Raw genomic sequence first — 25795 nt, 5'->3', positions numbered from 1 at the left:
AAGTTATATTGAGATAAATATAACATTATATATTTGGCTTGTAGGGATGGGTCTGCTGGAAAGGGTATATGGACACAGGGCAATATGTGATGAGAGTTCAAGTTTGTGTTTTCAGTTGTTGAGAGTGGTTCTTAAGGTGTTTATCTCTTCTCCTTCAGTGGTATGTTGTTTAAGGCATGACTGAATGTTACGAGAGTGTATTCTATGTTACTTTGTTTGCTTCTATTATAAGAGTTATGCACTGTTTCTATTGTTAGAAGGGCATGTTAGTGTAGGTATTAAGTACAAAGGAATATGTTTAATACATCAGTGAAATGTAAAAAAGAAGTTTATTGCTACTTTATGGAGTGAGGGATGAAATACTGCATTCCTGAGCTTATGTTCTGTTTAAACTTACAGATCATTATGTAAATACTAGGAACTGAAACAGCCAGCTGATTATACAGAGCTGTATTTTTGCTTTAACTCCTTCTTAGACTTGCGGTTGCCACAATTCTTGCTCCCTTTCTTCACCCCAGTCCCTTCCCAAGCTCTTGAGTTGAAGTACTGGAGATATTTTTAACATAATTGAATTGAATAACATAATTAAAGGCCATTGACCATTAAAGCAAGTTACATGTTAGTACAGGTAACTTCCAGGAGCAGTGGAGATCTCCTTAGTCTTTTGTCAGTGGTTTTGCTCTCTTAAAACACACATTCCTATCCACCCACCCCCAAAAAACAAATTTCAGCAAAATAATCCTTGGTGTCATTTTCAGTTTTTTTTATGTCATATTCCCAACATTCATTTTTCTATAAAGACTGAACTTAATCAAATATACTTACTGTGAAATACCTGAAAGAGCCTGGTTTGTTGTCTTTATGTATCTTTTAAAGAATCTGGTCCCAGAGCTACTCTAGCATATAGTACTCATGATCTGGCAACTTGATTGATATTTGGCTTTGGGTTACCAGAAATAAATTATGATTTGTCCTAAGCCTTAAAGCTTGCCTCAAGATATCAAACTGGGTCTATTGTAGAAAGGGGAGTAGGACTTTAGTTCAGACCTACTTGTCCTCCCGCAATCTGTATTTTATTTGCACACATGCAGCTATTAGCTAGTTATACAAGTACAAACTGAAAGCACCAGTGAACATTTACTGATGTATTTTAAGAATCTGTGAAATGTCAAAAGCTGTGCAACAGGAACTACCCATACATGTTAGTGACACATTTCCTTACAATAGGAAGATAAGAATTGCCTACTGGATCAGCCCAGTAGTCCAGCTAGGCACGTAGCTTCTTTCTGACAGTGTGTAGCCTCAGTTGCTTCAGAGGAAAGTGCAAGAAACTCCACAGTAGGTAGATGTGACCTAATCTGCCCCCTAATTTTAGACTGTAATGGTTAAAGATTGGCTTAAGCATGAGGGTTTTCCCCTCCCTTCCAAAGCTCTCATTTTATTACTATCTGTTGTAACTCTGGACATTTAGCCCTGTTTGAACATCCACATATTACATCTTTAGGACAAAAACACAGAAACAATTGACTACATTTTTCTCTGGTGCATTACAGTTAAGTACATGGAGTCACTTTAGGGATGAATTTGGGCCACTGTGTTTCCCATAAACAATATACAGGTAAATTGGTAGCTTAGTGGCTGGGGGTGGTCCAGGAAGTTGCGGGGGAGGGAGAGGAAGAATTCTGACTGCCTTCATAGAATCATAGAATATCAGGGTTGGAAGGGACCCCAGAAGGTCATCTAGTCCAACCCCCTGCTCGAAGCAGGACCAATTCCCAGTTAAGTCATCCCAGCCAGGGCTTTGTCAAGCCTGACCTTAAAAACCTCTAAGGAAGGAGATTCTACCACCTCCCTAGGTAACGCATTCCAGTGTTTCACCACCCTCTTAGTGAAAAAGTTTTTCCTAATATCCAATCTAAACCTCCCCCATTGCAACTTGAGACCATTACTCCTCGTTCTGTCATCTGCTACCATTGAGAACAGTCTAGAGCCATCCTCTTTGGAACCCCCTTTCAGGTAGTTGAAAGCAGCTATCAAATCCCCCCTCAATCTTCTCTTCTGCAGACTAAACAATCCCAGCTCCCTCAGCCTCTCTTCATAAGTCATGTGCTCTAGACCCCTAATCATTTTTGTTGCCCTTCGCTGGACTCTCTCCAATTTATCCACATCCTTCTTGTAGTGTGGGGCCCAAAACTGGACACAGTACTCCAGATGAGGCCTCACCAGTGTCGAATAGAGGGGAACGATCACATCCCTCGATCTGCTCGCTATGCCCCTACTTATACATCCCAAAATGCCATTGGCCTTCTTGGCAACAAGGGCACACTGTTGACTCATATCCAGCTTCTCGTCCACTGTCACCCCTAGGTCCTTTTCCGCAGAACTGCTGCCTAGCCATTCGGTCCCTAGTCTGTAGCGGTGCATTGGATTCTTCCGTCCTAAGTGCAGGACCCTGCACTTATCCTTATTGAACCTCATCAGATTTCTTTTGGCCCAATCCTCCAATTTGTCTAGGTCCTTCTGTATCCTATCCCTCCCCTCCAGCGTATCTACCACTCCTCCCAGTTTAGTATCATCTGCAAATTTGCTGAGAGTGCAATCCACACCATCCTCCAGATCATTTATGAAGATATTGAACAAAACCGGCCCCAGGACCGACCCCTGGGGCACTCCACTTGACACCGGCTGCCAACTAGACATGGAGCCATTGATCACTACCCGTTGAGCCCGACAATCTAGCCAGCTTTCTACCCACCTTATAGTGCATTCATCTAGCCCATACTTCCTTAACTTGCTGACAAGAATACTGTGGGAGACCGTGTCAAAAGCTTTGCTAAAGTCAAGAAACAATACATCCACTGCTTTCCCTTCATCCACAGAACCAGTAATCTCATCATAAAAGGCGATTAGATTAGTCAGGCATGACCTTCCCTTGGTGAATCCATGCTGACTGTTCCTGATCACTTTCCTCTCATGTAAGTGCTTCAGGATTGATTCTTTGAGGACCTGCTCCATGATTTTTCCAGGGACTGAGGTGAGGCTGACTGGCCTGTAGTTCCCAGGATCCTCCTCCTTCCCTTTTTTAAAGATTGGCACTACATTAGCCTTTTTCCAGTCATCCGGGACTTCCCCCGTTCGCTACGAGTTTTCAAAGATAATGGCCAAGGGCTCTGCAATCACAGCCGCCAATTCCTTCAGCACTCTCGGATGTAACTCGTCCGGCCCCATGGACTTGTGCTCGTCCAGCTTTTCTAAATAGTCCCTAACCACCTCTATCTCCACAGAGGGCTGGCCATCTCTTCCCCATTCTGTGATGCCCAGCGCAGCAGTCTGGGAGCTGACCTTGTTAGTGAAAACAGAGGCAAAAAAAGCATTGAGTACATTAGCTTTTTCCACATCCTCTGTCACTAGGTTGCCTCCCTCATTCAGTAAGGGGCCCACACTTTCCTTGGCTTTCTTCTTGTTGCCAACATACCTGAAGAAACCCTTCTTGTTACTCTTGACATCTCTTGCTAGCTGCAGCTCCAGGTGCGATTTGGCCCTCCTGGTATCTTTCCTACATGCCCGAGCAATATTTTTATACTCTTCCCTGGTCATATGTCCAACCTTCCACTTCTTGTAAGCTTCTTTTTTATGTTTAAGATCCGCTAGGATTTCACCATTAAGCCAAGCTGGTCGCTTGCCATGTTTACTATTCTTTCGACTCATCAGGATGGTTTGTCCCTGTAACCTCAACAGGGATTCCTTGAAATACAGCCAGCTCTCCTGGACTCCCTTCCCCTTCATGATAGTCCCCCAGGGGATCCTACCCATCCGTTCCCTGAGGGAGTTGAAGTCTGCTTTCCTGAAGTCCAGGGTCCGTATCCTGCTGCTTACCTTTCTTCCCTGCGTCAGGATCCTGAACTCAACCAACTCATGGTCACTGCCTCCCAGATTCCCATCCACTTTTGCTTCCCCCACTAATTCTACCCGGTTTGTGAGCAGCAGGTCAAGAAAAGCGCCCCCCCTAGTTGGCTCCCCTAGCACTTGCGCCAGGAAATTGTCCCCTACGCTTTCCAAAAACTTCCTGGATTGTCTATGCACCGCTGTATTGCTCTCCCAGCAGATATCAGGAAAATTAAAGTCGCCTTGTCAAGTTGGAAAATTTTAGCAAGTGTTAAGCAAATGTTTCACAGACAACTGTCTGTTCTACCAATAAACTTCAGCTCCATGTCATTCTGTGATTCTTTTTATTGTCATCCTTTGACATGATGAATACTTACAGCAGTATGTAAAACAAAAACGATACAGTTAAATCTCTCGTTTAATTCTTGGCATCACTGCATAGCAGTCACAGAATTTTCACACAATCTGTTACTTCCTTTCAGCTTGTTACACATGATGTGCACATACACACACACACGAGCAGAATCCTAGTCCAACTGAAGTCAATGGAAGCTGATTTCACTGGCACCAGGATTTAGCTCATATAGTTGTATTAAGTATCTGTATGGCTGTGTAATACATTTTACAATAAACATGACATGTCTATACAATTTTGTGTTCAAAGATTAACAGAATATACTGTACATCCGTGTCAAACTTTTTATGCTCTGCATGTAAAAGTTTGTGTACCTAAAATATAGGATGGATTATAGCAATAAATGATTGTTTGCACCAACAGGAAAGTACACATTCTTGCCGTACAGCTTGCCTCTTTTTTTAAAATTTTTTTCATTTTTGTATTTGCATGCTTGGTTATTTCAGATTTAATCTTCTATTGTAAAAACAAAATTAACATCAGACTAACCTTTATGCATAATTACCAATGAATTACAAGTACTGATCTTCTGTGGCACAAGTCAGGCAAAAGGGACCATCTTATATCCAGCTCAGTTCAGTGACACAGACTGTCTCTCAGCAGGGACTAAATTGTGGTTGGAATGCGGCCTGACTGGCCTGATGAAAGTCAGCCCTGCTACAGCTTGTGGGGTGGTCTGGGATCGCTGCTCCCACTACAGCTGTTTGGCTTTTTTCTTGGTTTTGGCTGACTTAGACGGTGGAGTCTACTAACCCTGAGGGCTAGTGAAGTGTCTGAGATGCAGTGTGAAAGATGGTCCACTTCATTTAGTGCGCTGCTAGTGGTGCACATGGAATTTCTTTCATACAACCTTACAAGATAGGCTGACTGAACTGCATAAGTTAAAACAATCATAGAAAGAAAAGAGGGGCTAGTAGGCCATCTATTCCACTATAGGCCCCTTTTTGGTTGGTTTGACCCTTGCTCGGTAATTGTTTTGGGTAGGTGTTGTTTGAAGAACAATGTGCAGTACAGTCCTAGCTGGTTTAACACACAGTCGGTCACTTCTCCTTTTGTTGTGCTGCATGAGAAGGCTGACCAATCTTGCTGTGTTTCAGGGCTTGCGAAGCTTATGCTATAGCCTTTTCAATGCGCATCTGTAGGCTGCCTCCTTCAGCTAAATCATGTTTTATCTAAAGCCTTGAGGTGCTCCACAATCCACAGTAAGTTCGAAGGCAAGCCAGCGCCTGTAATTTTTGTCCAGTCATCAACTCTGCTGACATGAATTCTAAATCTACTCTCTTTCTTCAACCATGTTGTGCATAGTGGCCTACAAGATTGTGTTTTGCTAATGAGTCCTTTGGCTGCTACTGTAACTTGTCTACTTCTCTTACATTTGTTTTGTCTAAAATATGAAGTATGTCTTGGGCTAAAACAGTGACCTGCCATGATGTGTCTCTCTCTCTCTCTCTCTTGCATGTTTACTTCTGTATTGCTTTCATTAGTGGTCTAAATGCTGATCCTCTGCTTCTATTTAAGGCTCTCATACAGCAAAAAACATGCTTAAATGCTTTACCAATCAAGGCTAATTAAACTATTTCCCTTGCTTTAATTAATTTAATTAATTAACAGCATTCACATCTATGGCAGTACATAATCTTTCCATTAAGAAAACAAATTTGGGTTTTAACCAAGATAAGTGATCTATATTTTTTGTGTAGCAGTATGTTTGAGAGCTCTTTTCAGTATGTGCTTCTAAAAAGTGAACCCAACTGGAAAACTCTTGAACTTGAGCTGTGCAGCCCTAATAGGCCCTCTTAGAAGAAGTAAGAATTAATTTACATAGGTCTTCTATAAAGTGTCAAATGCAGCTAATGGGACAAAAGTCCATATCCTCCTCTTCTGTGCAAATGTTTTATTTTTCCCTACCTCTTCATTCTATTGCCCCATTCCCAGCCTGGAGTTTTACAAGTATTTCTGTGCTCCAAACAAGACAATATACAACACAAGAATCAACAGTGTATATTTAGTTGCTGGTGGTGTTGAACTGAGTGCATCAAATGCAGTCAGACATCTTCCATGGGGAAAATAAATGGTGGAACTCACCCAGAATTCCTGCTTTTCAGCACAGAACCCAAAACTGTCTGGGTGGCAGGCACCTGCTCCCAGGGCTCACTTCACAGCCCTCTTTTGATGTGAACTGGTCTCGAGCACCTGAGGCAAATTGGCTTAGATAGACCATGGCTAGTATAATTCCTTTGATTTACATGTCATTTAGGTAGGTGCTGAAGCCAGCCTGAATTCCTTTCAAGTATTGTTTCACTAGTACAGGTTATTGTTTGCAACTTTGCAGGTGTGTGCATTTCAGTTTCATGAAAAAATTTTAAGAGCAGCTTTTTTAGTTTAGAGTAGTTAGGAACTTTAACTTTATAAGGGTTGACATGAATACCAGATTTTAGGTGCTAATAACAAAAGTCCAGATTGTATTGTGGACATCATAGCAGACCTCTGAGTGTGCAAAGATCTGCCCCGGATCTATTTTCTACAAACTCCTCAGAACAGCAAATTAAAGTATGAAATGCCACAATGATCTGACTATCTCGACTAGGATGTAGCAACAGAAACAGCTGGCAACATACAATACTGAATAGACTTGTTTCATTCAAAGGCTATAGAACAGCTTACAAAAAAATTCTTCCAAGATAACTGGAGAGAGGTTTACATTTATAATTAAAAACAAACAAAAGGGACGGGGGCATTATCTTTTCCACTTCTGGAGATACTTAAAAAACCTGCCCATCTTCTAAAGTGCTGTTTATCCTTCAAGGGCTTTGTGTTATGAGTAACACATGTCCTGACTTATTCTAAACCTATGGAGTATCAGGAGGAAAAATAGGTCCCTAAAAGAATGCAGCAGTACAAACAATAGAAGGGGCATTTATTTTGATCACAGATGATGCAATGGTTGAAAAGGCAACAACTATGTTTTGGAAGGGAACATACTCTTGTTCCACTACTTAAGCAGTGGTTCCTCCCTCCCTGAATTGCAGGCACTGTTAGTAAGATCAGATAGCAAACTGCAATGTGATGTGTGTCCTACTTGGAAGGCTTGAGGAAGAAAAATGTTCTCATTGTCCATTATCTACTGCCACACAATATAAAATGATAGGAGAGGACCAAGCTATCTGGCCCAACATGCTCCATCTTTCCAGTGTTATCTAAATTTCAACTTTGTACTTCACTATATGCTTCAGTCCCCTTCTCCACCAATTGATTCTACACATGTATTACTCATTACATGCATATCCTTTTTTACTAAAACTCAGATTATGCCCTTAATTGATTGGATCTCTTATGAGTATGAAAATTTTACCCCTAACAACATCATTTATCCTTTTTATAATTAAAATATCCCTTATTACCTATCATTTTCAAACATTCTCTATAAATTTAACATTAACTGGGTTGGCCTATGTTGCTCTCTCTCCAAGGCAATCATGTCACACAATACAATTGTACTACTATGGAGCCTGAAATGGAGGACCACTTTCTAAGAGAGAGCTCTTTAAATAAGATTGACACAATTTTGAGTAGAAAAAATAGTTATGTCACAGCATTGCACTTGCTATCAGAGTAACACACTACAAACACACACTTGACTAACGCGAGTTAGTGCCCCAGGTTGAAGTCTCATCTGACTGGAGGAACTTAAGGAACAGGTTCCAATGAATGTCCCAACAGAGGATATTTATGGGATAGGCTACAATGCATAACTTTCAAAAATATTGGCAGTGAGAAGGGGAAGCTCCCATATAACTACTGCCAGTAATAGTTAATCAGGACCTTACTAGATTGGCTACAACCTATTTTAACTCATTAAGTGAGATTTAAAAATGATAAAAGTTGGGGAAAGTATTTTTATTAAGATGGGGGAAAATACCTAAAAGCTCATCTAAAGACTAAAAAAATAAATAAAAAATGACATTACAGTTCTGCATCATTTGAGAAAGCAAATGGAATCTAGAACTGCCAGAATGCCTGGGTCAAAACCAGCACCAACCCTCACTTGGGTGTGTCTGGCATTGTGGGCTACTCTGCTACTTAATAAAAATTAAAACTCATGACTCCATGTTTACCAGTTTGAACTGTAAAATAGATTGCTGTGGTTTAAAAAAAAAATATCTTCAGGCTTTGTGAAGCATCTGATTAGACTGAGTGTGCACTACGCCATGGATTAAACAATATGAGTTCATATGGAATGCATGTGAAGTTTCCAGAAAATGCCCTGACAGATTTCATTCTTTTATGACCTCTGCTGGAAAGCTGAAAATGGAAAAAGAAAGGGAGTACTTGTGGCACCTTAGAGACTAACCAATTTATTTGAGCATAAGCTTTCGTGAGCTACAGCTCACTTCATCGGATGCATACTGTGGAAAGTGTAGAAGATCTTTTTATACACACAAAGCATGAAAAAATACCTCTCCCCACCCCACTCTCCTGCTGGTAATAGCTTATCTAAAGTGATCACTCTCCTTACAATGTGTATGATAATCAAGTTGGGCCATTTCCAGCACAAATCCAGGTTTTCTCACCCCACCACCACCACACACACAAACCCACTCTCTTGCTGGAGAGTGGTCACTTTAGATAAGCTATTACCAGCAGGAGAGTGGGTTTGTGTGTGTGTGGGGGGGTGGTGGTGAGAAAATTTATGCTGGAAATGGCCCAACTTGATTATCATACACATTGTAAGGAGAGTGATCACTTTAGATAAGCTATTACCAGCAGGAGAGTGGGGAGAGGGGAGGTATTTTTTCATGCTTTGTGTGTATAAAAAGATCTTCTACACTTTCCACAGTATGCATCCGATGAAGTGAGCTGTAGCTCACGAAAGCTTATGCTCAAATAAATGTGTTAGTCTCTAAGGTGCCACAAGTACTCCTTTTCTTTTTGCGAATACAGACTAACACGGCTGTTACTCTGAAACCTGAAAATGGAAAGAGAGTTCAGATGCTATGATTTGGACAGCTAGCAGTGAAGGATGCTAAAAGTTAAGGCCTTTATCTGCAAACAATAGTGTATTAATAAACTCTATACCATATTTACAAATGCTTTCTCTTGTATTAAAACTAACAGTATTCTGTTCACAGTGCCATTGTTTATACAGGTAGCAATCCCATAATACTTCAGTATTTTGGCATGGGAATCAGTAGCGCTTTGTATTTACAGAAAATGTACACATGGATACAAACATGTCATTGAAACAGAGTCATCAAAAAGATAGATCTGGTAATGTTGCAAAGATTTAGACTGTACAACACCTTCCCTTTCATTTGCTAGGGACTGCAGTTCCCTACAGTGAGAAGATGTCCATCTCTTATCTAAAGTGGCATAAAAATGATTAACCAAATGAGCCTTGTCCCGCTTGAGTTGTATGTACATAGAGTAACCTCGGTCCAAGGTTTCTAGATCTGTTGTCTAGTGCACAGAATACAAAAGTTAAAAAGGTTTTTTAATTATTTTAATTATTAAAATAATGAGATTCTCTTCTCTGTGCACTCTCACTCAGCCAATGTCCTCTGAGTTCTGAAGATGCTGGTGGTTTAATGCGCAGTCCAGCTGCCAGACTTAAAACGGTGCATGGCGCTGTGGGCCTATATACAGCTACCTGTCACAATATGAGCCAGGGTGAATGAAATATGTTGGCATCTCCCGTGCTTTCTCTTTAATCCTCCCCATTAGTTGGTAGCCACTTAGTGGCCCAGCTTCATCACTACTGAACGGAGTTCCTTATTCAAGCAGTTAACGATCAGAAGTGATGAATGGCTTCAGATATATGTAGAAGGATAAGGAAGAGGAGGGAGTGAATTCAAAGGAGCTCAGATTTGAAACCCAGAAGTAGGGTGGGTTTATTCATGAGGACCCTTATAGTTTCTGTTTCCCTTTTTCTTCCCTTTCCACATTGCTGATGATGGCCTTGCAGGTCCTTACGATTTGGCTTACTGTTGTGACTAACAAAGAAGAGACAGCAGTACTATAAGGAAGAGTTAAAACTGGCACTATGGGATGTCACCTTCATTTAAAGTCTGCTCTTCATTTTCAGTCACTTGACCTGAGTGGTCATTGCTCCTGCAACTGCTGTGTTGCTTGTGGAGCAAACTCCTCCACTTGGCCTTGTTCCTCCTGAGATGGCTTAGCATATTTTCAGATAGGGGAGTATCTCCTGTAAACTTGGCCCATTCCTCAAAGAGTGGCTCTACGATGTAGGTCATGAAACCTGGGGAAACACGAGACAAGACACGTAAGGAGCAGTATCATTCACCAAATGCCTTTCCCTGCAGTTTGGGTGGTTAAAGGGCAGTGAACAAAGTCACAGAACCCCAGAGACAAATAACAAATCAGCCACTAACTCAGACCCTTAAACTGAGGGTTGTGGAATATGTATCCTCTAGGACCATTGCAAACTCAGATTGGCTGGCTCTGTCTGTATAATAATTGAAACATGTATAAGACAACACCCTTTTTAGGCAACCTCCTGTCCTGAAATCTCTCTCAAATATTCTCACACTTACTGTGCACAATTCTACTCTACCTATATTCGACTTCTTTTAAGCAGCTGATTTTTATCCTTCCTTTGAATGGTTGCTCAAGATAGGTTTCACTGAATGTGTATTTGTGTATACTGTGTGAATCAGGACTTTTATGGTCTGGTTCTGAGCTGTACATTAATGGAGTTATTTACAAAGCTTAGTCCAAGTGCAAATCCTTGAGTCGGAAATGAACTTATGCTCTTATTTGGAAAGAGCTGCAGCAGCACAATTAACGTTTTGGGTTTTGGTTCTGTTTAGTCAGAGGCTATGGGCTTTTGTAACATACAATGGATTAAAAGGTCACAGAGTGGGCCTTTTGTGTATGGCAGTGTGCATACCCGGATCGTGGGCTAGAGCTGTATGTTGGCCTATAACGTGGAAATGATCTAGTATCTCGGAATGTTGGGAAGGTATCACTTTTCTAAGCCATGACTAGAGAGAGGGATTTTATCATCCACCTCACTTTTCACCCTGCAGCAGCTATGGTGGCAAAAGTGCGCACAGGGAGAGTGAATATTTTAATTACATCTCTAACTGAGGAGGATTTAATACTTTTTTTAATATGACCAAAATCACTTTAGATAGAAGAGAAAACAAATGAAGGCCGTGACTGCAGTTTGATCTCAGAAGTAGGCTGTTAAACTAAAGTTCTGCTTTCAGTTTCTCCTGAAGCTAGTGCACTGGTTGTGTAATAATGCAGCATTGGAGATGTTTATAAATTTGCACTGCTGACCGGGAGACCCACTGCAGATTAAAATAATTTTGTAAATAAATGAACGAACACAATGCAAACATAACGCATCATAAAATGTGCTGTGTTCATCAGACATATGTAAAAAGAAAAGGAGGACTTGTGGCACCTTAGAGACTAACCAATTTATTTGAGAATAAGCTTTCGTGAGCTACAGCTATGTAGTTTACTTTTACAAAATAAAACATTTACTACAATTCAGAAGTATTACACATATCACCAATCAAGTCTTAATATTCTAATGCACTACAGAACTTTCCTGTTCGTCTTAGCTGAGAAACAAGGGGAAACAACCATATTGTGTGAAGTAGTGCTGATCAGAGATGTTCTGCTGTATTTTAAAAAGATATCAATATATCTTTTTTGTTTTTCTATTATATTTACTCATTTTCACAGTAAGTGACATTCTGGAATATTAATTTATATATAATTCAGTAAACTATGTGTATATGTATACTTTTGAGCTCCTTGCTTATATATTTCTGCCAGTACTGTATTCCGTCCCTCACTTATCTTCACAAACTTAATTTGAGAAGAAATCGGAGCCTCTTAAAAAAAGGCTCTAACTTTCACTGAAATAAGAAAAATAAAGGCAGTTAGCACCTGGCATCTAATGACCCAAAAGGGCTTTAGACACTTACTACTCCTCATAACACACACATGAATAGTTATGGTTATCCCTGCCTTACACATAGGGAAACTGAGGCCCAAGGAGGTCAAAGGTCGGAAAAGGAGAGGGTCAAATCTAGAATTAGAACCTGGGTTTTCTGACTCCCGGTTCTTTGCTTTCTAGCATCTGGTGGCTCTCTCAGAGGTTTGCCTCTCACACATCTGATAAGCAAGAACCACCCTAAGGAAAAAGTGAAGCAATGTTTTGGACAAGCAAACCTATAGGCCTGAATGTTGCCACTGATATATAATCCCAATCTCATGAAGGTAATAACTCCTGATATGTACATTGGGAAAGGGCTGGTACAACTAAAATCATTGCTGGGTGTCGGTGCCTGCTGGAACCAATGGTGCTATTAGGTGTACAGTCTGGACCCAATGTGAAGAGCTGAATGTCCCTTGGTCTTTCTAGTATTGCCTTATTTAAAGATTGCTAACCTAATTATTTGTATTCCCTATGGGAATCTCACAATCTAGAAAGGTCTGTTGCAACTTCACTCCTTGTGAAATCTGTTACTAATGCTGCTGCTCTGTAGGAAAAGATTATTCCAAAGCAATGTTTCATATCAGCTAAGATGAACTTGATCTCAGTGGTGGAGTGAATCAGAATTGCCCAACCCAAAGCAATTACAAAGGGAGATTCAAAACCACCAGTTATTTACTATCATGTTTTTAAACTTGTTTCCATCTCATGTGTTCCATGGCTTGGAGAAGGAGCAAACACATTTTAAATAACACAGTTCTTCAATGGTGAATGTTTGGCACATTCATAACTGCTCAGTCATACACATTGTCTGAAACAAGGTGCATTTTGAAAACAGAGTAAAAATAAACCATTGGGCTTCTGGGGTGGTCTACAAACAGTGCACTAGAGCCTGAGCTTAACCTTCAGCCCACTTTCTGGGATGGGAGGGCTGTGGAGGCCGCAAATTCAGTTTTTGTGGTGGAGGGAAAGCCAGCTCGTCTTGGCGGAGCATGGTTGCAGTGTGAGAACTTGGAGGAAGAAGGAAAGGGGGGAAATTAGGGCTCTAGAGAACTCACGGAAAACAATAAATGATTCATTCAGAGTCCTTGAGAAACCATCTTCCACTGGCTCACTAACTAGATTACATGCTCATTGCAGCATGAGTACTGGATTATGGAGTATTTAGAGGGAATTCTTCTGGGAGGTGAGAATGGGAAGCAGGGATTGAGTTAGTTTGACTGGGAGGCTCTAAAAAGGTAAAAGATTTCATGAAATTCTTTACTTCACTCAGGACTATCACAGCAAACAAGTGGCATATCCCACTAAATGGGATCATGCTGCAACTGTCTGAACTTCTCTTTGAGGACCATTCATCCTTGCGTGCTGCCACTGTGTCACTCCTCTGCTTGTTTACATTACGGCTGCACTCAGCCTTGCTCTTGGTTCATCTGGCTTCGTTGGCAAATGGTTTTTATTTTCATCCCATGTTACTCCTGGAGTTATTGAAGTTTTTGGTATAAAACTACACATTTATTTTCTACTTAGCTTGTGTTTCACCTTTGGGGTGGAGGGGGGAGGAGAAAGACAAAAGAATGAAAGTTAAGCTCACCAATTTGTATACTTGGTATGGAGTCCTTCTGCTGATTACAAAGAGGGCTTATTTCTAATTCAAATTTTTGTTCCAGATCACCTACCAAAAAGAAAGGAGAACAACATTTTTGCCACTTGGCAATATTGAATATGATCTTTTATTCCTTATAGTATGCATGGAACAGAAAATCCTAGGAGAACTGAAATCTACATTAACCCTTACATTTCATCACCATTTGATGCCCCGATGGACATCACCATTTTAAAGATAGACTGCAAGTCTCAACATGATCATACAATGATCCGCATAGAAATCTGCAGTTAGAAATCTGAGGCAGGGCCTGTTATACATGCCTAAACAAATAAAACCAACAATTTAAGATGTCACCGGAAATGACTGTAAGCAGGATGATCCTCTGGTTCATAGAAATCAGAGTTGAATGTATCTCCATCCATAACCTGCCAAGACAGCTGTACTTTCTGGGACAACACAGCTAAGAAAACCCAGGATGAAGTATATGAGAGGTGGGCATTTTTACCACTATGTGGCTACTTTGGTGTGAAACTGCCTATAAAGGCCAGCTATTGCTGACAACCATGCTCAGTTCTGGTTTAAATTTGTAGTGTGGACATGAAATTCAGTATTCCAGAGCATTACACTTGCTCTTTTACCATCTTCTCTCCTTCCTTTAGGCTCTATTAATACTACTAAAAAAGAATTTGACAGTGATTAAATTCCATTACATCCTCACTGTGTTGTAGCACAATCTGGCCTGGCCTGTGCAGATGGAGCCAAATGGTATGTCGTTACCATGTTAAAAACCATGTTTAGCTTTGCTGTCAGTAGGGGTTAGAAAATGTTTACAGTTAGACCCCCTAGATTGCGTTAGAACTTGGCTTAGTGGAGAGCATGTTTGGACTGTGTATAGTTTCCCTACAACTGTGGAGGAGAAGGAAAGAGCAAGTGTAACACTCTAAGGGTAGGAATTGTAGTTATATTTTGGAAAGCAAAGGAAAACAAGTGATGGCGGTGTAATTTCTGAGCAGTACATACCCATGGGGGTTTCAGCTCAGAGTGGATAACAATGACCAGATGGCATCTGAAGAAGATGCAGATTTTATACAGTTAATTAAAGGTTCAAGGCAAAGCAGAACCACCCTCACTGACACCGCCTTACAGGGGCAATCGGATCAAAGAAATACCCACCACTCTTCTATTTCATTTCCTCCTCTTGCCCCTCTTTACCAACCACATGCAAAATAAGGGCACATTTCTGCTTGTCATCATATTTTTGGACAATTTCAGGGGAGAATTGGTAGTTGATTGTAGAGCAAACGCCACTGGAGATTAGCCAATTTCTCTCTTGTCACATTAAGTGCCTTAAAGAACAAAGTGAAAGGAGAATTCAGTATATCAGAGGGCTGACCTTGCCGGTAGAATTCCTCACAGACCCTTTCACTCCACTGCTTGCTCATCTCCCAGAGCCGGCAAGGATTGCAAATGTCAGCACACTTCAGCGCGATCTGAAGTAGAGGAGGAGAGTGGTAGGGAGAAGAAATTATTAGCTAGCGATCGTTCAGCAGTGAATTTATTGCACTCTGAGGTGCCGTGAAACTGCTGGGCCCTGCAAGCTTGCTGCCAAGATGAATTCAAGAATACATTATAGAAGCTGAGCCCTGCCCAAATGTGCCGCTTCAGGAAACAGCACTTATTCAAGCCTGTAACAAAACCTTCATTCAGAGCCCCATTTTATAGTAGCGAGAACGAGAGAAGCACCACATTCCAAGTGTGCAGAACCTCTTGGATAGGACTGGTGGTGGGCAAGCCAACAAAAGCTTCAGGCTGACTCCTGCTGCCTGCCTGCCTTGGCATCCATCAATGAGGAGAAGGAAATGAAGAGCCAAGCCAGTGTGAAACTATTTGGGCATCACTTCTTTATGGTCTCAGTGATTGACCTTACATATCACTTTGATAATGCTTGGGTTTGATACATGTATACAGTCAGCTCAGAGGGGTCAACTGTGTTTTTGTTTACTGAGCTAAGTATAGGACCTTCTGGTTTGCCCCTGACATGTTTTCACCTTGCTAGCAGTTGAAAGTGCTTTGCTGAGGTAGAGCTGGGGTAGGACTGGCAAGGGAAGGAATTATAATCAAGTAATTGCTGCTTCTTCAGAAGAGTAAGATATGCAATAATCTGCCTGTCTTGCCTCCTTGAAAGAAAATGTCTTCTGTGTGCTTTCTTCCTGGACAAAGCACATCTAGTTGATGGGATTATTATTAGACTTCATGATAGGGCAAAATGCTGGTGCAGATGCCAAAGGCATAGGGATTGCAGATCTCACCTATGGTAAGAGTCATTACCTACTTTCTAGAAAATAAACCGAGGTGAAGAAAGGGTGCAATTTATTTTGTAGGCACCGTGGGCTCTAGTCATTTAGGCATGGGACTAGAAATCAAGAGACCTACATTCTAATTCTGGTTGGACACTAATTAGCTTTGTGACCATAAGAAAATCACGTATGTTCTCTGAGCCTCAGTTTCCTCATCTGTAAAATGGGTATAAAGAAGTAAAGTATGTTTTATAAGGAATATTAAGGCCAGTCAGTTTAATCCAATGGACCTTGAGGAATGGGTAGCACCCCTTCCCCAATCGACAAGTATGAATTTTCACAGGAAAGAGCAGTTGTTTTTCATGATTTCTCCACTGGAACCCATGCTGCAGTCTGCACCATCATTTTGCCCCATCCGTCATAAAGCATGGTTACAAACCCATTGCCTAAATGTAGTGGTCGATGAAGAAACCAGGCCTAAGACATTTTGTTCAAGGAGGCAAGACAGGCAAACTAGTACATATTACTCTTCTGAAGGAGTAGTTACCTGAATATCATTCCCGACCCCAGCAGTACCTCAGCAAAGCATTTTAAGATGGCAGCAATTAGAGTTTGTTTTTAACTGATGATAATTACTTGAGGTGTTTTGTATGATAAAAGCTATTTAGGAGCAGGCAGCTTTGTGCGGTGCTAGTTCTACAGATACAGATACATTGCTACAGATATATGCAGCATACAGCTACCTTTAAGTTAATAGTGAAGGTGATGGAATGGGTGGAAACTTGTTCTGAAGATACCATTAACTACCGCAGTATAGCTAGAAGAAGCAATTTGAGACCATCTGATTTTAAATGAATTTGGTTCTTTCATTATCTGGGGAAGAACAGCCATGGCAGTGGTGGCCTCCATGTAGATGGAGATTAGGAGCATCAATGAAGTGATCACTGCTCGGGCACCTACTGCCAACTCCTCTGTGAAAAAGCATTGTCAGTGGCTGGAGTAAGAAGCTGAGCCTCCTACCCTCTGCTGAAGCAGCAGTTGCCATGACAGGGGAAATAGTCAAGGGGGGGGAGAGAGACGTGGCAAGAGACAAAGTGGCCTGCAACTCAAAAGGTGAATAATAGTTGATCCTTTGCCGCATCTGCTATATTCAGATTATAACATAACACCTGGTACCTGGGAAAGTATTGGAGGTACGGTTTTGCTGGCTTTGAAACACGTTAGGTGACAGCACCAAAGCAATTAAGATGGCGGGTGATGGGTACCCTGAGGCTGAGCTAACATACATACACTGTTCCTTTAAGGGGGGGGGGGGGGAAGTACCTGAAGCATAAAATGTCTGTCTGGTGCATCCTCCAATCTCAGATCCTTATTTTCCAGGTGAGCTTTCAACCGGGTCAAAAACTCATTCTGTCTATTGATGTCTGTTGCCAAGATGAGGGAGCCCAGTTGCTGTTCGATATCCTGGCTGTAGGCAAGAAAAATGAGCCCTTTTGAACATGGGATTGTTGAATATCAATGGTTTTAAACCACTTCATAGCCTGTCTCCTTCTGAGTATTATGTGATGACTCCAGCTAGCAGAGGGAGTCCACTTCATTGTTCTCCACTGGGATAGCTTGCAGGAGACCAGCAATTTAGCTGGTTATGGGATGTATGTGGAATAGGAAGTGTAGCAGAATAATCATGTGGGCGTAAATTGCCCCAGGAGCTTCCATAAGGTATTGTGAAGAATGAAAACGAAACAGCAGGATGTGTTATTGGGTGAACATAAAAGGCATCTAGAAGAATCAAAGTCACAGGGTTTTAGATTGGCAGCCACACAAATGCCAAGGCATTGTACATTATTTCTTTAAAGAAGGACTGAGAAGAAGGGGATTGGATGATTTAGAAAATTACTAATGGGATAGAAAGCCTGTCCTTTCTATATAATCTGTTTGCATTCTTCCCAAGTCACCAGTGGTTAAAACGTAACACTGGAGAGCTGCTTGGTAGTTTGTGTGAAAAATTTGTCTCCATCCATTTCCCAAGGATCAACACTGTGCACAGGTACACACAAACAACTGCAGCAACAACCAACATGCTACCGTCAGCTCCGCCTACATTCAGTCTCTGTTCTTTCTGCTGACTTTGCCATCTCCCTCTGCTCAGAGAGACAGTCAGATTTGAAGCACATTCTTCTGGTAGTGTGGGAGACACCGAGGGCATATCTACATGACCGATGTCTTCTGTCTCCCACCATTGTTAACACTAACTCTGAGTAGGTTTAATTGATAGGGTGTAAAAAAACAAACAAACAAAAACAATGGGTGGCCATCGGTGCCTTCTCAGTATTGGGACTCCTAACAATGCTAATATTGGTGCAGCTGAGCAAGTATTAGCAAGAGTGACAAACTTTTAGGTAATATTGCTAGTGATGCCCCAGCCCAGGTGCATCCCACACTATCAGGCCAATGTGCTTTATATCACCTTCAGGAGTGGGTGAGAGACTAGCTCAGCCTACAATCAGCCTTTGGCCCCTCTGCTTATGGTTTTTAGTCAAGCAATGAAATAGGCTATTGGTTTGTTTTCCCATGGAATTTATCAGCATGTTTCACATGGGTGGCACTTACGTCATTTCCTTTGGTAGATGGGCAAGGAGCCTTGATTCTCGAAGCATGCCTATTGTGGATCTCCAGTGATGATTTTCTAACACAGACACATTCTGAGGAGGAAGAAGGTAAGTAAATAAAAAGACATAGCAGATAGATTTCTTACATTTAACAGAGATGCATAAGATTTGCCATACCTTGTAAGTGATCTATCTTATCAGGTTTCCTGCCACTACCAGTGGACAACACCTGATACTGCAGCCAAAGCCCCAAATCCCGTGAAGTGCCTAGCTAACTTAAATGCTATAGGTATGCCAAACCTCAGGCAATCAGGTCATGCCAGGAGTCAGAGGTGTTCCTACTGGTGAGTACCTCAAACACACTATTATTTTTGAGACCTTGGAGCACTAAGGGAACTCTTAAAAAATTCACACCACCATTTGTTTATTAAATAGTTGCAAACAAATTCATTTTTTTACAGTGTTTTAGTAACATCATAAGTGATGCATCTGTCCCTTCTATTTTTGTTCCTTTGTTCCCTTTTTTGTTCAGTTTCCATCTTTTCTCTTCTGTTTCTCCCCTGCTCTCTTTTTTCTCTCTTTTTCATTCCAGAAGTTGCCTCCCTTTCCAATTTCCTTCCTTCTTTTACATCTTTGCTTCTCTATACCCATCATGGTACGCTGCACCTATTATCCTGTTCTGCTTAGAACTTGCTCTTCTTTCCTAGTATCTTGTTCTGCTCAGACCATTCATGGTAACATGTTTATTATTACTGCTGGTAATGACTTCTGGACCTCTCCACTATTAATCTCTCTCCATTCTGGGGAACAATCAGTCACCATTATTACTTTCCTATTGCTTAACCAGTTTAGAATCTGCCCTGATAAGACTTGCTCCATACTTAGTTGTTTTCCTACAGAGTCTCCAAGAATGTAACCTATTAAAAGCTTTTAGAAAAATCTATCTAAATGATTCCGACTGTATCACCTTCATCTATTACCGTTTACTTCTTAGAGGCTCTTATTTCCCTTACAGAAGCCAGGTTGATTTTGACATGGTCTGGTAACATTGTCTTTTACTATTATTTATTTGTATTACCATAATGCCTAAGAGCCCTTGTCATGGGCCAGAACCTCATTGTGATAGATGCTGTACAAACACACAACAAAAAAGGTATTCCCTGCCTCAAACAGTTTACAGTCTAAGTCTAAGACCAGAGCCCAACAGATGGGTACAGACAGACCAGCTGGGGAGTACAGGAAAACAATGAGACAATGTTGTCTAAATAGATAAGACAGACACAGGATGGGGGAATTGTGAAAACAAACAAGCAGCATGAACAATGTGATGGCAACAAAGATCATGTTAGTGCCACGATTTTGTTTGGTTTTGTTTTTTGGGAGGGTTTAGTTAGGGGATCAGCTAAATAGAAAGAAAAGGGAAAAGTGCAGGAGAGGAGAGCGTAGAAGGAGCAGGTGTGGAGTGAAGCTGAAATGAAGAGATTGTGAGGAGGAGCCGGGAGGGTTGGAGCAAACAGTCAATCAGCACAGGGCAGAGAAAGTCAGAGAACATTCTGCAGTTTCAGATGGAGTGTCCAAAGGTCCCTGTTTTGTCTGCTTCTTGTCCTATTGGCTGGGGTCTCTGGCTGGCTGCTCTATATTAAATATATTACTTTATCCTTAGACTTTCAGTCAGCTTTCCTGGAGAGCACCAGATCAGTAATTCCTGGGATCTCCGGCTAGTGACTCAGTCAGTCATGGAAGGCTATGGTGGAATTAACACAATGCTCTTGGGGTCATTTAGATAAGAGAGAATTCAGACATCTTTTGGGGTGGGTTTTTAAGCTGACAGTGAGAAATAAGGAGTCAGATGGAGATGAAGCATAACTGAAACTATTTGTTTACAGCTCTAGAGAGGTGGTTATAGGGATGTGTTTAGAGACCTGAAATTCTAAGAATGCCCACTTCCTGGAAGAAAGCGTGGAATTCTAGCATGCAGGTCTCCTACAGAAAGCATTGGGAGGGAACATGTCCCAAAGCATAAACCAAAGATGTGTGAGAAGGATCACACCTGGATGGATAAGGCACACATGGAAGAAATAAGGAGGTAATTTCAGGGCAAATTTGTTTTTTCAAGTTTCTGGTATTTAAGCTACTGTTCTTCCTTTCTTATGCAGTGCTCCTGGGGATGCTTATTTACACATCTTTAGCTCATTCCTTTGACTTTTCTGTCAGTGTGTATAAATAAATTACACACATACGGGACAGTGTTCAATGAATGAACAGCCATTCAATGTTTTGTTTTATCCTCATTGTTCCATGCGTGACTCTAGATCTTAATTACTGTACAGTACTCAAATCCTGCTCTAAAGACAATTATTAATTTAGTCATGGACTTTTCTCTGGTGCTCCTCAATATAGTATCTGAGTGCTTCCAAAAATATTTATTTATTTATTTCCACAACATTCCTGTCAGACGAGGAGGTGGTATTATCACCATTTTACAGATGGGGAACTGGAGTACAGAGAGATTAAAGTTAAAAGTATTCATTCATTTTGGGTACTCAATTTGAGAAGTGAGGACCTGATTTTTCCCTGTACTTGGCATTATATAATCTGTTATATGTTCAAAGCACAGCTCTTGTGAGTGCTCAGTATTTCTGTAAAACATACCCCAGGGTTTGAAGTTGGGTACCCAGTAAATTAGGAACACATAATTAGTGACCACCTGTACAAAGTTTGGTTACGTGATTTGCCCACCACCACACAGGCACTCTGTGGCAGAGGCAGGGATATAATCCAGATCCCCAGGGCAGCATTCAACTGCTTTAAGCATGAGACCAGTCTTTCTCTTCCTGCAATCCCCTTCCTCATTCACTACACACCTTCCAACTTCTGCAATAACTGAGGCAGATAAAAGACCTACAGGCAAAAATCTTAATCTGATCTCAATCTTCACCTCCATCCCAATGGCTCTCAGCCCCTTCTCCACATTCCTCATTGACTTCCCATACCTGGTTTTCCTGCTCAGCAAGTCCCAGTCTGCCCATCGTATCAGCTTCATCTCCCAGCCAAGCAGACTCCCTGTTGCAGTCTACTCCTTCTGCCACCTCCATCAAGGTTCCATGTGCACCAATCTAATTTACTGATGTGCGTGGCTCTTCGTGTGTGAAATTCATTTCAAGCACACAAAGGTAGAGGTTCTGTAGAGGGGAAGTGCAAAATCCACTCCCCAAGCTCAGAGGCAGGGTGCAGGTCTGCAGTGCAGCTCCCAGCAGCTATTACTGCATCCTATGAGCTGGAATAGCATCCCTTGCACCTCCCCATGGCTTGTGTGTGTGTGGGAGGGGGGGCAGTAGGGCCATTTTAGATCCCCTGGCCCAGGTGCATTGCTGCCCTCTGCAGCACACAGGGTATAAATACCTTTCCGTGTAGCTTGCATTCCACAGACCTCTATGGAACATGACCGGGGGCGGGGTGGGGGGGGGAAGGATCTTTGCACAAGCCCTCCAAGGTGAATTGCAGCCAAGATGCCCAATGTGTCCTGGATTTATAATATGCAGATGCAAAGATCCTAATCCCATAATATTCCTAACACAACACACTCAAACAGTGTCTAATGAGACGCCTATATACACTGCATACTGTGTAGCACGGAAGGTTGTAACTGGTGCCCCAACAAAATGGTGGGGCTGGGGCTTGCAGTTAGATAATAATCACCAAACATTGTGGCTCTGGCAGGGAGGGATATGTTGTCCTCTCAGCAGGGAGAGAAGAGAAAAGGGAAAGCATCTGTACATTACACAGTGCCACCCAATTTCTGCATTCAGTGCAGGCTTTGGGTGGTGAGCAGTAAGTAAGGCCTGGGGTCGCCCTTGGTAGTCGGTTCAGTTTCTGTCTGTGGTAGCCAAATGATGAAGATAAAAAGAAATATTGAACATTTACTGAATCCTGTGTACAGAGTGACACAGGAGTGCTGTGGGACATATAAGGCAGATAGTCCTTGTTTTTAAATGGCTTGCCATTTTGACAAATGTGCTGTTCCACCCCTGCTGGTGTGACCTTGCACACATGGTTCATGAGTAGAGCTCGGTGTCTGTCACAGAGGTCACGGATTCTGTGACTTTCCGTGACCTATGTGACTACTGCAGTGGCCAATGTGGCTGACCCCAGGGCTGCTCCAGGGCCAGCTGCTCAGGTGGCCCCAGGGACAGCCACACTGGAGTGGCCCTGGGGCCAGCCGCACAGGCCTCTAGTCGGGCAGCCTGGGCAGCTGGCCGCCGAGCAGTGGCTGCTTTGGTGGTCACTGCCCCCGCAAGCAGTGCCCCCCCCCAGCCCTCCCCTGAGCAGTGCCCCTGCGCCCCCCCAAAACAGCACCCCCCCCGGCCCTCCCCTGAGCATCAGCCCCTCACCCCCCCCAAAACAGTGCCCCCCCAGCTCTCCCCTGAGCAGCAGCCCCTCACCCCCCCTCAAAAGCAGCACCCCCCCGGTCCCCACCAAGCAGCAGCCCCTGGCCCCCCCCCACCCCAGCAACTGTCCTGGGGGCAAGTAGCTGCTGCTCGGCGGCCCCCGCCAGCAAGCCCGGGGCTGGGGATGGTGCTGCACTGGACCCCCCACACAAGCAGCGGTCCTGGGGGCCACTGGAGCAGTCACAGCTCGGTGGTCCCCACCAGCAGTCCTGGGGCAGCCCCCATGAGCTGGTGCCATGCTGGCCTGCCCTCTCTCCCCCCCAACCAGTTGCTCCCTGGCTCCCTTGAACAGCGTCCCGCCCCCTCTGAGCAGTGGCTCATGGCCACCTCCCCAGCAACGATCCAGGGGCTGGCTGGAGTAGCCTATACTTGGCGACCCCCGGCAGCAGTCCCAGGGTGGCCCCCGGCAGCTGGTGCTGTGCTGGCCCCAGCTCCCAGGTCCTTCCCTGACCAGCAGCCCCAGGGCCCCTCCCCAGCAGCAGTGCCGGGGGGGGGGGATGTGAAGCAGCCAGAGCTTGGTGGTCCTCAGGGTGGCCCCTGGCAGCTGGTGCTGCACTGGCCCAGGCCCCCACCCCCAAGCAACAGCATCCTTGAACAGCGCCCCCTGGCCTCCTAAGCAGCGGTCCCTGTTCCCCTCCCCAGCAGCAGTCCCGGGGCTGGCTGGAGTAGCCGGTGCTTGGTGGCCCTGGCAGCGGTCCTGGGGAAGCTCCCGGCAGCTAGTGCTGCACTGGCCCTGCCCCCCCTCCCCAAACAGCAGCCCCCCCACCTCCCTCAAGCAGCAGCCCCTGGCCCTCTCCTGAGCAGTGGCCACTGCCCCCACATCCAGCAGCAGTCCCAGGGCAGCTTGGCAACCCCCAGGGGCATCCGGAGTAGCTGATGCTCATTAGCCCCTAGTTGTGGTTCCAGGATGTCCCCCAGCAGCTGGTGCCGTGCTGGCCCTACCCCCCTGCCCAAGCAGTAGTTCTCCCCCCCCCTCCAGCAGCCTCCCACCTTCCACCTCAGCAGCGGTCCCCGGAGCAGCTGCTAGTTGGCAGCTCCCAGCAGCGGTTCCAGGGCAGCTCCTGACAGCTGGGCTGCGTTGGCCCCACCCCCCGAGCAGCAGCCCCACGGTCCCCCTCCCAGTAGTGCTCCTGGGGGTGGCTGGAGCAGCCGCTGCTAGTGGTCCCTGGCAGCTGGGGCCATTGGGCCTCCTGAGCAGTGGCTCCCCTGCCCCCCCAAGATTTAGTTGGGGTAGTTATAGGATAGGTCATGGGCCAGGAATTTTTATTTATTGCCCATCACATTTTCATGACGTTTACTAAAAATCCTCATGACTAAATCATAGACATACTCATGAGGTCACACTGGGGGGAGGGGGTGGCAAGCTTTTAAAAATAGCATCCTCCACGTGTTCAAGGTCACACCTGTGGGGGCAGGGTCATGCAGGCAGGTCCATGCCATTTTTGGAAGTACTGGACTGTCTGGTATTCTGGGGATGCATGAGCAGTCACCCTAATTCTATGAGATAATACAACAATGCTGTGATGGCAGCAGCTCCTGCTCGCTTGCTGCCAGGCAGCCCCCACAAGATTCAGACCTCGTAACAGAGGCTGATGAGCTTGGGAAGGGCTGGGGTCCATTCATTAAGGAACTGCTGTGGTTTCTGTAGGGGCAGGTATGGGAGAGATAAGAGAGGCATCACAAAGAGAAAAGTGACAAGGGTGAAAACTAACGGTAGGTGCCACAAAGGACTGCAGGGAGGAAGAACCATGAGGAATCACATAGGGAGAAGGCGGATGGACCACAAGAGAGTGCATGGAGGAGGGTGGGACCACGGGGATCATGTGGAAGAGGAAGAGATGGGACCACAAGGGATTGCATGGTGGAAGGGGACCACAAGGGATCACATGCATATAGAGGAGGGAGCACAAAGGATTGTGTGGAGGAGAAAGAGATGGGAGCATTAAGGCCTGTGTGGAGAAGGAGAGACCATGAGGGATTGTGAGGTAATGGAGGAGGGACCATGAGGAGTCACATGGAAGAGGAAGGATCACAAGGGATTGTATGGAAGAGGAGGAAGTCGGACCACAAAGGAGCACATGGGGGAGGAGAAGGAGATGGGACCATGAGGGATGTTGCAGAAGAGGACAAGGTGGGCCCACGAGAGACTGCATGGCGGAGGAGGAGGGACCATGAGGGATTGGGGTGCATGGTGGAGGAGGAAACAACCTTATGAGGGATTGTGCAGATGAGGAGGAAGGACCACAAGTGAGTGCATGGACGAGGTGGTGGGACCATGAGGGATTGCATGGAGGAGGGATCATCAGAGAGTGTGTGGTGAGAGAGGAGGAGGAGGGACCATAAGGCCTATGAAACCTTCATTGTACCCTCTTCTGCTTATGCATTATGAAACAGTCTTAATGGCATGATCACGTACTAATTTTCAGTGTCCAGAACAGATGGTGCTTACTTACTGAGCAGCTATCTTCTCATTGTTCAATGTGTGGCCACAGGCCTTATTTATTGCACACTATTCACACCCTGCTCTGAACACAGAATTATTAATTTCCTCATGGGCTATTTG

General features: G+C 43.8%; 1 protein-coding gene across 3 annotated transcripts in view; it reads right to left on the bottom strand.

Moving 5' to 3' along the window:
- Positions 1 to 9199: 9199 nt before the first annotated feature.
- PDE7B (phosphodiesterase 7B) overlaps positions 9200 to 25795 on the bottom strand; it is a 273745-nt gene continuing 257149 nt past the window's right edge. For all 3 annotated transcript variants that reach the window (XM_074948478.1, XM_074948480.1, XM_074948477.1), the window contains 5 exons: positions 18786 to 18877; positions 17499 to 17643; positions 15272 to 15368; positions 13864 to 13944; positions 9200 to 10556 (listed from right to left, as the gene is read on the bottom strand). In XM_074948478.1, the coding sequence (XP_074804579.1) occupies positions 10339 to 10556; positions 13864 to 13944; positions 15272 to 15368; positions 17499 to 17643; positions 18786 to 18877 (633 nt within the window). In that variant the 3' untranslated portion in view covers positions 9200 to 10338. The remainder of the gene's footprint in view (positions 10557 to 13863; positions 13945 to 15271; positions 15369 to 17498; positions 17644 to 18785; positions 18878 to 25795) is intronic.

Source organism: Natator depressus, chromosome 3 (genome assembly GCF_965152275.1).
Source record: "Natator depressus isolate rNatDep1 chromosome 3, rNatDep2.hap1, whole genome shotgun sequence".
NCBI classification, from domain to species: Eukaryota; Metazoa; Chordata; order Testudines; family Cheloniidae; genus Natator; species Natator depressus.
Note: the sequence above shows the minus strand (reverse complement) of the source record. Positions and strands in the feature narration are given on the sequence as shown.